The sequence below is a fragment of the Triturus cristatus genome, chromosome 2_1 (genome assembly GCF_964204655.1).
Source record: "Triturus cristatus chromosome 2_1, aTriCri1.1, whole genome shotgun sequence".
Taxonomy (NCBI): domain Eukaryota; kingdom Metazoa; phylum Chordata; class Amphibia; order Caudata; family Salamandridae; genus Triturus; species Triturus cristatus.
Genome location: NC_140581.1, coordinates 503,087,458 through 503,101,818, shown reverse-complemented (window position 1 = coordinate 503,101,818; position 14,361 = coordinate 503,087,458). Strand labels below are relative to the sequence as shown.

The 14,361-nt window shown below is 48.9% G+C and overlaps 1 protein-coding gene across 6 annotated transcripts in view; it reads right to left on the bottom strand.

Annotated features, from left to right (window-relative positions):
* LOC146865554 (baculoviral IAP repeat-containing protein 1-like) overlaps positions 1–14,361 on the bottom strand; it is a 1,189,967-nt gene that overhangs the window by 602,722 nt on the left and 572,884 nt on the right. For all 6 annotated transcript variants that reach the window (XM_085632369.1, XM_085632370.1, XM_085632371.1 and 3 more), the window contains one exon: positions 4,394–4,445. In XM_085632369.1, coding sequence (XP_085488495.1) covers positions 4,394–4,445 — 52 coding nt within the window. The remainder of the gene's footprint in view (positions 1–4,393; positions 4,446–14,361) is intronic.

Genomic DNA, 14,361 nt, shown 5'->3' with positions numbered 1-14,361 from the left:
GAGTGCGGCCTTGCCTGCGGGCAACTTTGGAGCTTTGGATATATATATATATATATATATATATATATATATATATATATATATATATATATATATATATATAAAAACGAAGTGATTGCCCACAATGAGGAAGCCACACCAGATGAGCTTGAACCATTTAATCCAGGGATTGCAGACAGTTTAACACCTCCGGCACAAATGCAGAGCCAAACGCGTTTCGGGCGTAACCACCGCCCTTGATCACTGGCAACAGGACACGAAGGCAACAGAACCACCTGCGCATTGTTAAATATCCCGCCCCAGTGGGCGTATGCGCGGTTGCATGCTGGTAGATGTGGTCCTCTTGAAAATAAAAACCCATGTGGGTCCCGTCGTGTCCTCAATAATACAGTCTCACCCCAGTGGGTATGCCAAAAGTGAAAGCTGACTCATTTAGCCACATCCTCGGATCGGACTCATCTCTCCTGCAGTGTCTCTTATCGCTGTCACTGCTGATCCGCTTTGTACGCGGCGGGGCTCCCTCGCGGCCTGGGCAGGCCGCTATACAAAAACGAAGTGATTGCCCACAATGAGGAAGCCACACCAGATGAGCTTGAACCATTTAATCCAGGGATTGCAGACAGTTTAACACCTCCGGCACAAATGCAGAGCCAAACGCGTTTCGGGCGTAACCACCGCCCTTGATCACTGGCAACAGGACACGAAGGCAACAGAACCACCTGCGCATTGTTAAATATCCCGCCCCAGTGGGCGTATGCGCGGTTGCATGCTGGTAGATGTGGTCCTCTTGAAAATAAAAACCCATGTGGGTCCCGTCGTGTCCTCAATAATACAGTCTCACCCCAGTGGGTATGCCAAAAGTGAAAGCTGACTCATTTAGCCACATCCTCGGATCGGACTCATCTCTCCTGCAGTGTCTCTTATCGCTGTCACTGCTGATCCGCTTTGTACGCGGCGGGGCTCCCTCGCGGCCTGGGCAGGCCGCTATACAAAAACGAAGTGATTGCCCACAATGAGGAAGCCACACCAGATGAGCTTGAACCATTTAATCCAGGGATTGCAGACAGTTTAACACCTCCGGCACAAATGCAGAGCCAAACGCGTTTCGGGCGTAACCACCGCCCTTGATCACTGGCAACAGGACACGAAGGCAACAGAACCACCTGCGCATTGTTAAATATCCCGCCCCAGTGGGCGTATGCGCGGTTGCATGCTGGTAGATGTGGTCCTCTTGAAAATAAAAACCCATGTGGGTCCCGTCGTGTCCTCAATAATACAGTCTCACCCCAGTGGGTATGCCAAAAGTGAAAGCTGACTCATTTAGCCACATCCTCGGATCGGACTCATCTCTCCTGCAGTGTCTCTTATCGCTGTCACTGCTGATCCGCTTTGTACGCGGCGGGGCTCCCTCGCGGCCTGGGCAGGCCGCTATACAAAAACGAAGTGATTGCCCACAATGAGGAAGCCACACCAGATGAGCTTGAACCATTTAATCCAGGGATTGCAGACAGTTTAACACCTCCGGCACAAATGCAGAGCCAAACGCGTTTCGGGCGTAACCACCGCCCTTGATCACTGGCAACAGGACACGAAGGCAACAGAACCACCTGCGCATTGTTAAATATCCCGCCCCAGTGGGCGTATGCGCGGTTGCATGCTGGTAGATGTGGTCCTCTTGAAAATAAAAACCCATGTGGGTCCCGTCGTGTCCTCAATAATACAGTCTCACCCCAGTGGGTATGCCAAAAGTGAAAGCTGACTCATTTAGCCACATCCTCGGATCGGACTCATCTCTCCTGCAGTGTCTCTTATCGCTGTCACTGCTGATCCGCTTTGTACGCGGCGGGGCTCCCTCGCGGCCTGGGCAGGCCGCTATACAAAAACGAAGTGATTGCCCACAATGAGGAAGCCACACCAGATGAGCTTGAACCATTTAATCCAGGGATTGCAGACAGTTTAACACCTCCGGCACAAATGCAGAGCCAAACGCGTTTCGGGCGTAACCACCGCCCTTGATCACTGGCAACAGGACACGAAGGCAACAGAACCACCTGCGCATTGTTAAATATCCCGCCCCAGTGGGCGTATGCGCGGTTGCATGCTGGTAGATGTGGTCCTCTTGAAAATAAAAACCCATGTGGGTCCCGTCGTGTCCTCAATAATACAGTCTCACCCCAGTGGGTATGCCAAAAGTGAAAGCTGACTCATTTAGCCACATCCTCGGATCGGACTCATCTCTCCTGCAGTGTCTCTTATCGCTGTCACTGCTGATCCGCTTTGTACGCGGCGGGGCTCCCTCGCGGCCTGGGCAGGCCGCTATACAAAAACGAAGTGATTGCCCACAATGAGGAAGCCACACCAGATGAGCTTGAACCATTTAATCCAGGGATTGCAGACAGTTTAACACCTCCGGCACAAATGCAGAGCCAAACGCGTTTCGGGCGTAACCACCGCCCAGGCCGCGAGGGAGCCCCGCCGCGTACAAAGCGGATCAGCAGTGACAGCGATAAGAGACACTGCAGGAGAGATGAGTCCGATCCGAGGATGTGGCTAAATGAGTCAGCTTTCACTTTTGGCATACCCACTGGGGTGAGACTGTATTATTGAGGACACGACGGGACCCACATGGGTTTTTATTTTCAAGAGGACCACATCTACCAGCATGCAACCGCGCATACGCCCACTGGGGCGGGATATTTAACAATGCGCAGGTGGTTCTGTTGCCTTCGTGTCCTGTTGCCAGTGATCAAGGGCGGTGGTTACGCCCGAAACGCGTTTGGCTCTGCATTTGTGCCGGAGGTGTTAAACTGTCTGCAATCCCTGGATTAAATGGTTCAAGCTCATCTGGTGTGGCTTCCTCATTGTGGGCAATCACTTCGTTTTTGTATAGCGGCCTGCCCAGGCCGCGAGGGAGCCCCGCCGCGTACAAAGCGGATCAGCAGTGACAGCGATAAGAGACACTGCAGGAGAGATGAGTCCGATCCGAGGATGTGGCTAAATGAGTCAGCTTTCACTTTTGGCATACCCACTGGGGTGAGACTGTATTATTGAGGACACGACGGGACCCACATGGGTTTTTATTTTCAAGAGGACCACATCTACCAGCATGCAACCGCGCATACGCCCACTGGGGCGGGATATTTAACAATGCGCAGGTGGTTCTGTTGCCTTCGTGTCCTGTTGCCAGTGATCAAGGGCGGTGGTTACGCCCGAAACGCGTTTGGCTCTGCATTTGTGCCGGAGGTGTTAAACTGTCTGCAATCCCTGGATTAAATGGTTCAAGCTCATCTGGTGTGGCTTCCTCATTGTGGGCAATCACTTCGTTTTTGTATAGCGGCCTGCCCAGGCCGCGAGGGAGCCCCGCCGCGTACAAAGCGGATCAGCAGTGACAGCGATAAGAGACACTGCAGGAGAGATGAGTCCGATCCGAGGATGTGGCTAAATGAGTCAGCTTTCACTTTTGGCATACCCACTGGGGTGAGACTGTATTATTGAGGACACGACGGGACCCACATGGGTTTTTATTTTCAAGAGGACCACATCTACCAGCATGCAACCGCGCATACGCCCACTGGGGCGGGATATTTAACAATGCGCAGGTGGTTCTGTTGCCTTCGTGTCCTGTTGCCAGTGATCAAGGGCGGTGGTTACGCCCGAAACGCGTTTGGCTCTGCATTTGTGCCGGAGGTGTTAAACTGTCTGCAATCCCTGGATTAAATGGTTCAAGCTCATCTGGTGTGGCTTCCTCATTGTGGGCAATCACTTCGTTTTTGTATAGCGGCCTGCCCAGGCCGCGAGGGAGCCCCGCCGCGTACAAAGCGGATCAGCAGTGACAGCGATAAGAGACACTGCAGGAGAGATGAGTCCGATCCGAGGATGTGGCTAAATGAGTCAGCTTTCACTTTTGGCATACCCACTGGGGTGAGACTGTATTATTGAGGACACGACGGGACCCACATGGGTTTTTATTTTCAAGAGGACCACATCTACCAGCATGCAACCGCGCATACGCCCACTGGGGCGGGATATTTAACAATGCGCAGGTGGTTCTGTTGCCTTCGTGTCCTGTTGCCAGTGATCAAGGGCGGTGGTTACGCCCGAAACGCGTTTGGCTCTGCATTTGTGCCGGAGGTGTTAAACTGTCTGCAATCCCTGGATTAAATGGTTCAAGCTCATCTGGTGTGGCTTCCTCATTGTGGGCAATCACTTCGTTTATATATATATATATATATATATTTAGTACAAAAAGAATATCACATCAACATTTTATTTCTTTACTAAAAGGTTAGCTAAATCACTCGTTGATTATATGCTCGCATACAGGAATTTGAATCGTGGTGCAAGAAGCGGACACCCAGAAAAATAATTTAATGAAACAAAATCACTTTCTCACCTTCGACTTGTGGTGACATCATCTTGTTGAAACATGATGTGAAATGTTTTCCCTAGAAACAAGGGACAGATGTGCGGTTTACTTCTTTTTCAAGGATCACATGTGCATAACATACGATGACCATTCCTCCAAATTAGCACAAGGTCACCTTATACCCTCACCATATCACATGGCATGCCGTGATTTTGTATAAATACTGGTTTCACCATTGTTTCAATAATTACATAAATTAACATTGTATTAAAAAAAATCTTTTTGATTGAAACAGCGTTAGTATGTTGCAGAATATTTCTTCATACACGTTTGAAACAGTCTGAAAGTAAATTGAAGGGAACAAACGTGTGAGTTCAGTACTGACTATAACTGAATGTGAGGTGGAGGAAATATTGGCTACAGTGTGTCAAGGCACACTCTCGCAGTCATTTGTAACAACACAGTATCAGGAAAGAACACTGAGACCCCGGAGGACTGATACCCTACAGAGAACAGACACTACCTGAGTGGCCCCCTAAATATCTAATATTAACCCCCGGCTGGGAATGGTTGTGTGGTTTAGGCTATCAGTCATCAGTAATGAAAAGAAAAATGCTACACATTGCATGTTTGGCATAGGTCATTTCGGTCCATTTGACTTGCAAAAGTAAAATTCGTAAAGCACATACATCATTGTTTACGATACTAATGCTTTTGTCCCAGAATTTAAAATGTACACATACTTTGAACAAGAAAATATTGATATTCCTTGATGTAACCATTTTCCATGAAGGAAGGAGTCTCCAACCATACACATTTCATAAACCCACTGCAAAAAAATAATCTTTTAAGATCTGACAGTTTACATTATCGTTCACTATGGAGAACCTTCCCTATGGACAGTTCCTTCGCCTCCGGAGGAACTGTAGCCAAATCAGGGATTTCAGACACCAGGCCAGCAGATTTTGAAGGTAAATGCCCGGGGAAACTTTAATGTTGGTTAATAATCCGCCCATTAAAAGGTATTCACGCAGGTTTATGGGAATGCAGATCCAGGTGTCTCAATGATGGTTGTGTACAGGAGAGAAATGTGGGGGGCTGAGAGAGGTGGTTTTGGGCATTGACTTAGTGGTAACTTTAAGGTTACATTTAGCGGGAATACGTTGATTACAGACAATTTATACAAGGAAGAAACAGCATAATTTCATGTATACATTAACATGTTGCATAAATTCAAATACACTGTTTCACAATAATGTTTTTAAATTGTAGTGTACCCCTGACGAAGGGCCAGAAACAGGCCATAAATGCATTGGGTTATCGGGACTAATGAAAGAGGATTACTTATGTACTCTCCGCACTATAGTATAAGGCCTGGATTGGCATGTCTGCAGCGTATAAGGATATAGTGGAAAAACGTAAGATGCCTCTCATGTGACAAGAGGAAAATGGATTACATTTGAAATTTGGACAAAATTGGAATAAAAATGATGAAAATACACACATTTTTGGCATCACAGTTATGTTTTAACGTACGCTGTGCGTCCGGCATCAGGGTGATTTTTCGCTCCTTCTTGAGATGTACAAATATGTGTGTGTACCATAAAAAAGTCCCCTTTACTTACGTTTGTCATTTAATGCAACTATGAGACTGTGCCTGAAATTGATGACGCACACAAGATGAATCCAGGATCGAACCGGAAATTCTTAAACTAATCAGGGAACTCCAGTTCCCAACTTTCCTACAAAAGTCGTGCGGGACATGCATCATAGTGGAGAGGCTCCCACAAAGGACGGCCCGACGTTTCTAAGTCATCATACCTCCCAAAGGTCTCATGCTGTTAATAAATTAAGCGCAGGCAGAAGCGCTTACTTATAAGCAGCAATACCTCCAAAAAATGAAAATGCCAAACATATACTCCCAAAGAAACAATTGATGGACGGAATGCTGGACAATGCAAACATTCACCCCAGTCACAAGGTTCTGGGTTTAATCCATCATTCTTTTGCTCACCACACCACCCAAATCTGGACCCAGCCATATGCAAATCAGTCTTGGCCCCGTTCTTTATGGGAACAGTCCAGCCCGAACTGCCAAGCCAGGTCGTCTCTGGACCAGAAACAAGCATCCTGGGACCAGTTTCAGGGCATCACCCTACATCAGCCAGGTTAGCTTGAATCCAGTGGTGTAGTGAGCACGGGACCCACGTCTTGGAATACCCTTCCCATTTAGTGCGACATGCAAAAGAAACAATTTATGGACGGAATGCTGGTCAATGCAAACATTCATCCCAGTCACAAGGTTATGGGTTTAATCCATCATTCTTTTGTTCACCACACCACCCCAATTTGGACCCAGCCATATGCAAATCAGTCTTGCCCCGTTTTTATCGGAATAGTCCAGCCCAAACTGCCAAGGCAGTTCCTCCCTGGACCAGAAACAAGCATCCTGGGACCGGTTTCAGGGCATCACCCTTCATCAGCCAGGCTAGCTTGAATCGAGTGGTGTAGTGAGCACGGGACCCACGTCTGGGCATACCCTCCCCACTTAGGGCAACATATGCAAAAGAAACAATTGATGAACGGAATGCTGGTCAATGCAAACATTCACCCCAGTCACAAGGTTCTGGGTTTAATCCTTAATTATTTTGCTCACCATACCACCCCAATTTGGACCCAGCCATATGCAAATCAGTCTTGCCCCATTCTTAATGGGAACAGTCCAGCCTGAACTGCCAAGCCAGGTCCTCCCTGGACCGGAAACACGCATCCTGGGACCGGTTTCAGGGCATCACCCTTCATCAGCCAGGCAAGCTTGAATCCAGTGGTGTGGTGAGCACGGGTCCCACATCTGGGCATACCCTTCCCACTTAGGGCAACATATGCAAAAGAAACAATTGATGGACGGAATGCTGGAAAATGCAAACATTCACCCCAGTCACAAGGTTCTGGGTTTAATCCATCATTCTTTTGCTCACCACACCACCCCAGGTTGGATCCAGCCATATGCAAATCAGTCTTGGCCCCATTCTTTATGGGAACAGTCCAGCCCGAACTGCCAAGCCAGGTCCTCCCTGGACCGGAAACAAGCATCCTGGGACCGGTTTCAAGGCATCACCCTTCATCAGCCAGGCTAGCTTGAATCCAGTGGCGTAGTGAGCACGGGTCCCACATCTGGGCATACCCTTCCCACTTAGGGCAACATATGCAAAAGAATCAATTGATGGACGGAATGCTGGAAAATGCAATCATTCACCCCAGTCTCAAGGTTCTGGGTCTAATCCATCATTCTATTGCTCACCACACCACCCCAATTTGGACCCAGCCATATGCAAATCAGTCTTGCCTCATTCTTAATGGGAACAGTCCAGCCTGAACTGCCAAGCCAGGTCCTCCCTGGACCGGAAACAAGCATTGTGGGACCGGTTTCAGGACATCACCCTTCATCAGCCAGGCAAGCTTGAATCCAGTGGTGTGGTGAGCACGGGTCCCACATCTGGGCATACCCTTCCCACTTAGGGCAACATATGCAAAAGAATCAATTGATGGACGGAATGCTGGAAAATGCAATCATTCACCCCAGTCTCAAGGTTCTGGGTCTAATCCATCATTCTATTGCTCACCACACCACCCCAATTTGGACCCAGCCATATGCAAATCAGTCTTGGCCCCATTCTTTATGGGAACAGTCCAGCCCGTACTATCAAGCCATGATCTCCCTGGACTGGAAACATGCATCCTGGGACCAGTTTCATGGCATCCCCTTTCATCAGCCAGGCTAGCTTGAATCCAGTGGTGTAGTGAGCACAGGACCCACGTCTAGGCATACCCTCCCCACTTAGGGTGACATATGCTGGGTTGAATCCATCATCTTCTTTAGCTCACTTTGCCACCCCAGTTCAGACACAGCTATATGCAAATCAGTCTTGACACTGTGCCTCATGGGAATAGTCCCGCATGAACGGCCAAGCCATGTATTCCCTGGACTGGAAACAAGCATCCTGGGACCAGTTTCGGGCTAACAGCCCTCATCAGCCAGGCTAGCTTGAATCCAGTGGCAAAGTGAGCAAGGGACCCACGTCTGGGCATACCCTGCCAACTTAGGGCGAACAAAGCAAACACAAGGAGATGATGGACGGAGCGCTGAATCTTTTCAGTAGGTAGTCAACAATCACTTTCTATGTGTATGTTTTACACGGTTTTTAAAATTACTTCTAACTTTACTTCTCTGAGTATTGTGCTATGTGTGTTTTTAAATGTTTTCATACATTCGTGACTGAGTTATTGACATTTAAGCAATGAAGGATAATCCATTGGTTTGTGGCATGCTTTATTGCACTTTCAAGGGAGATTGTGCCTTAATTAATATAACATCCTACATGGAATGACTATTGATTATCATTTCTGATATTTATTCTCTTTTCAGCCATGGCCATACCAGGAAAAGGTCCTATTAGTATGGTCTGCATTTTGAGTGCATGCCTCTTAAGCAAGTGAATACATTAAAGTATGTTGAAAAGCAACCACATCAATCAGGGTTAGAACTAGGTCCTGAAGAAAGCCTATTGACCGCTATAAGCAGTTACATGGCTGACACATGTCGACCTTCTGATGTCAAGGATCGCTGAAACCTTAAGACATCTCACTTTTAAAATCTTGCCATAGACCTTACTCATTAAAAACACTACGATAGGATCTAGAGACATTTTCAATGCACTCACATATTCCCCTGCTCACTCACCTCTAAGAGCTCCACTTACAAATACGTAGAACCCACCCACTCACATAAGGTGATTTGGGTGTGGGTCCAAAGATGAAGCAAGCCACAGGTGGTACCTGTGGGTGAGGACCCTACATATATTTGTGTGTGTATATATATGTACAGCGGGAGGCGGTGTTGGCGTGTCAGCAGTGCAAATGAGTGGCGGACAGTGATGCAGTGTTTCACCAACCCACATGGGATAAACTTTATTTTAATTTCTCGCACTCTCAACAGGCTCACATGAGTTTTACCAAAGATACTTCCAGGACCATAATGCCATGGGAATGGCTCCGCCCACTGGGGCAGGGTCCGTTGATAAAATGGATGCCATTAACACTGCTGAGTGATTGCGACAAGATTGCCACTGATGAAGAGAACTGTGTTCTTGAAACGCGTTTGGTGCGATTTAAAGATGTGATGGATATTGCTTTCCCTGTTGTCTGCCTGCAAACTGCCACAAATAAAGCCAAGATTTACACGTACCTGTCGGCTTCTCTCATTGGGGCTACCTCATTGTTCTGGATATATATATATCTATATATATATATATATATATATATGTATATATATATACTTCAATAATCCCCGCTGTGTCCTTGGGTCACTTTGAACAGAGTGGTCTCTTCTGCATATGTTTCCGCGTAAGGCCAGAAACGCGGTACAAGGACCCGCCCTTTCAAGAGTCCTGGGAATTGCTGGCAATGAACTTTCTTCTTTATACGGAGGTGAATCACCCAGGACCGCCACGGGAATGGACCATGCCTGCGGCTGCTACCAGGTTGCAGGCTGTGATTGCACAGAGGAGAGGGCTGATTACAGCGTTCACCACAGCCTGGTTTGTTCTGTAATCGAGGCTGGGCGTTGGGGACTTGAAGGACCTCTGACACTGTAATCGATGGTTGATGCCTGCCACCACATGGCCCCCCCCTTGACATGGAAATTTATAGCGCCCACTTGAGCACCATTAACCCTGCTTTTGGTACTTACCAGGAATTGCATTTTGGGAACTGTAGTCTCAGACTTGACTGCAGCTGTTCCCAATTAAGCAGGGTCAGCTGATCTCCCAGCACAGGGAGCACCAGAGGCATTTCAAGGAGGGAAACTGCACCATTCAGTTGTAAGCGGCGTCTGAGGAAGGCTGAAAAGCCGAAATGCATTATGTTGCGCAACTTTTAGTGATTAAAGGGTTACTTCAATAATCCCCGCTGTGTCCTTGGGTCACTTTGAACAGAGTGGTCTCTTCTGCATATGTTTCCGCGTAAGGCCAGAAACGCGGTACAAGGACCCGCCCTTTCAAGAGTCCTGGGAATTGCTGGCAATTAACTTTCTTCTTTCACGGAGGTGAATCACCCAGGACCGCCACGGGAACGGACCATGCCTGCGGCTGCTGCCAGGTTGCAGGCTGTGATTGCACAGAGGAGAGGGCTGATTACAGCGTTCACCACAGCCTGGTTTGTTCTGTAATCGAGGCTGGGGCGTTGGGGACTTGAAGGACCTCTGACACTGTAATCGATTGTTGATGCCTGCCACCACATGGCCCCCCCTTGACATGGTAATTTATAGCGCCCACTTGAGCAACATTAACCCTGCTTTTGGTACTTACCAGGAATTGCATTTTGGGAACTGTAGTCTCAGACTTGACTGCAGATGTTCCCAATTAAGCAGGGTCAGCTGATCTCCCAGCACAGGGAGCACCAGATGCATTTTAAGGAGGGAAACTGCACCATTCAGTTGTAAGCGGCGTCTGAGGAAGGCTGAAAAGCCGAAATGCATTATGCTGCGCAACTTTTAGTGACTAAAGGGTTACTTCAATAATCCCCGCTGTGTCCTTGGGTCACTTTAACCAGAGTGGTCTCTTCTGCATATGTTTCCGCGTAAGGCCAGAAAAGCGGTACAAGGACCCGCCCTTTCAAGAGTCCTGGGAATTGCTGGCAATGAACTTTCTTCTTTCACGGAGGTGAATCACCCAGGACCGCCACGGGAACGGACCATGCCTGCGGCTGCGGCTGCTGCCAGGTTGCAGGCTGTGATTGCACAGAGGAGAGGGCTGATTACAGCGTTCACCACAGCCTGGTTTGTTCTGTAATCGAGGCTGGGGCGTTGGGGACTTGAAGGACCTCTGACACTGTAATCAATGGTTGATGCCTGCCACCACATGGCCCCCCCTTGACATGGTAATTTATAGCGCCCACTTGAGCAACATTAACCCTGCTTTTGGTACTTACCAGGAATTGCGTTTTGGGAACTGTAGTCTCAGACTTGACTGCAGCTGTTCCCAATTAAGCAGGGTCAGCTGATCTCCCAGCACAGGGAGCACCAGAGGCATTTCAAGGAGGGAAACTGCACCATTCAGTTGTAAGCGGCGTCTGAGGAAGGCTGAAAAGCCGAAATGCATTATGCTGCGCAACTTTTAGTGATTAAAGGGTTACTTCAATAATCCCCGCTGTGTCCTTGGGTCACTTTGAACAGAGTGGTCTCTTCTGCATATGTTTCCGCGTAAGGCCAGAAACGCGGTACAAGGCTGGCCCTTTCAAGAGTCCTGGGAATTGCTGGCAATGAACTTTCTTCTTTCACGGAGGTGAATCACCCAGGACCGCCACGGGAACGGACCATGCCTGCGGCTGCTGCCAGGTTGCAGGCTGTGATTGCACAGAGGAGAGGGCTGATTACAGCGTTCACCACAGCCTGGTTTGTTCTGTAATCGAGGCTGGGGCGTTGGGGACTTGAAGGACCTCTGACACTGTAATCGATGGTTGATGCCTGCCACCACATGGCCCCCCCTTGACATGGTAATTTATAGCGCCCACTTGAGCAACATTAACCCTGCTTTTGGTACTTACCAGGAATTGCATTTTGGGAACTGTAGTGTCAGACTTGACTGCAGCTGTTCCCAATTAAGCAGGGTCAGCTGATCTCCCAGCACCGGGAGCACCAGAGGCATTTCAAGGAGGGAAACTGCACCATTCAGTTGTAAGCGGCGTCTGGGGAAGGCTGAAAAGCCAAAATGCATTATGCTGCGCAGCTTTTAGTGATTAAAGGGTTACTTCAATAATCCACGCTGTGTCCTTGGGTCACTTTGAACAGAGTGGTCTCTTCTGCATATGTTTCCGCGTAAGGCCAGAAACGCGGTACAAGGACCCGCCCTTTCAAGAGTCCTGGGAATTGCTGGCAATTAACTTTCTTCTTTCACGGAGGTGAATAACCCAGGACCGCCACGGGAACGGACCATGCCTGCGGCTGCTGCCAGGTTGCAGGCTGTGATTGCACAGAGGAGAGGGCTGATTACAGCGTTCACCACAGCCTGGTTTGTTCTGTAATCGAGGCTGGGGCGTTGGGGACTTGAAGGACCTCTGACACTGTAATCGATTGTTGATGCCTGCCACCACATGGCCCCCCCTTGACATGGTAATTTATAGCGCCCACTTGAGCAACATTAACCCTGCTTTTGGTACTTACCAGGAATTGCATTTTGGAAACTGTAGTCTCAGACTTGACTGCAGATGTTCCCAATTAAGCAGGGTCAGCTGATCTCCCAGCACAGGGAGCACCAGATGCATTTTAAGGAGGGAAACTGCACCATTCAGTTGTAAGCGGCGTCTGAGGAAGGCTGAAAAGCCGAAATGCATTATGCTGCGCAACTTTTAGTGACTAAAGGGTTACTTCAATAATCCCCGCTGTGTCCTTGGGTCACTTTAACCAGAGTGGTCTCTTCTGCATATGTTTCCGCGTAAGGCCAGAAAAGCGGTACAAGGACCCGCCCTTTCAAGAGTCCTGGGAATTGCTGGCAATGAACTTTCTTCTTTCACGGAGGTGAATCACCCAGGACCGCCACGGGAACGGACCATGCCTGCGGCTGCGGCTGCTGCCAGGTTGCAGGCTGTGATTGCACAGAGGAGAGGGCTGATTACAGCGTTCACCACAGCCTGGTTTGTTCTGTAATCGAGGCTGGGGCGTTGGGGACTTGAAGGACCTCTGACACTGTAATCAATGGTTGATGCCTGCCACCACATGGCCCCCCCTTGACATGGTAATTTATAGCGCCCACTTGAGCAACATTAACCCTGCTTTTGGTACTTACCAGGAATTGCGTTTTGGGAACTGTAGTCTCAGACTTGACTGCAGCTGTTCCCAATTAAGCAGGGTCAGCTGATCTCCCAGCACAGGGAGCACCAGAGGCATTTCAAGGAGGGAAACTGCACCATTCAGTTGTAAGCGGCGTCTGAGGAAGGCTGAAAAGCCTAAATGCATTATGCTGCGCAACTTTTAGTGATTAAAGGGTTACTTCAATAATCCCCGCTGTGTCCTTGGGTCACTTTGAACAGAGTGGTCTCTTCTGCATATGTTTCCGCGTAAGGCCAGAAACGCGGTACAAGGCTGGCCCTTTCAAGAGTCCTGGGAATTGCTGGCAATGAACTTTCTTCTTTCACGGAGGTGAATCACCCAGGACCGCCACGGGAACGGACCATGCCTGCGGCTGCTGCCAGGTTGCAGGCTGTGATTGCACAGAGGAGAGGGCTGATTACAGCGTTCACCACAGCCTGGTTTGTTCTGTAATCGAGGCTGGGGCGTTGGGGACTTGAAGGACCTCTGACACTGTAATCGATGGTTGATGCCTGCCACCACATGGCCCCCCCTTGACATGGTAATTTATAGCGCCCACTTGAGCAACATTAACCCTGCTTTTGGTACTTACCAGGAATTGCATTTTGGGAACTGTAGTGTCAGACTTGACTGCAGCTGTTCCCAATTAAGCAGGGTCAGCTGATCTCCCAGCACCGGGAGCACCAGAGGCATTTCAAGGAGGGAAACTGCACCATTCAGTTGTAAGCGGCGTCTGGGGAAGGCTGAAAAGCCAAAATGCATTATGCTGCGCAGCTTTTAGTGATTAAAGGGTTACTTCAATAATCCACGCTGTGTCCTTGGGTCACTTTGAACAGAGTGGTCTCTTCTGCATATGTTTCCGCGTAAGGCCAGAAACGCGGTACAAGGACCGGCCCTTTCAAGAGTCCTGGGAATTGCTGGCAATGAACTTTCTTCTTTCACGGAGGTGAATCACCCAGGACCGCCACGGGAATGGACCATGCCTGCGGCTGCTGCCAGGTTGCAGGCTGTGATTGCACAGAGGAGAGGGCTGATTACAGCGTTCACCACAGCCTGGTTTGTTCTGTAATCGAGGCTGGGGCGTTGGGGTCTTGAAGGACCTCTGACACTGTAATCGATGGTTGATGCCTGC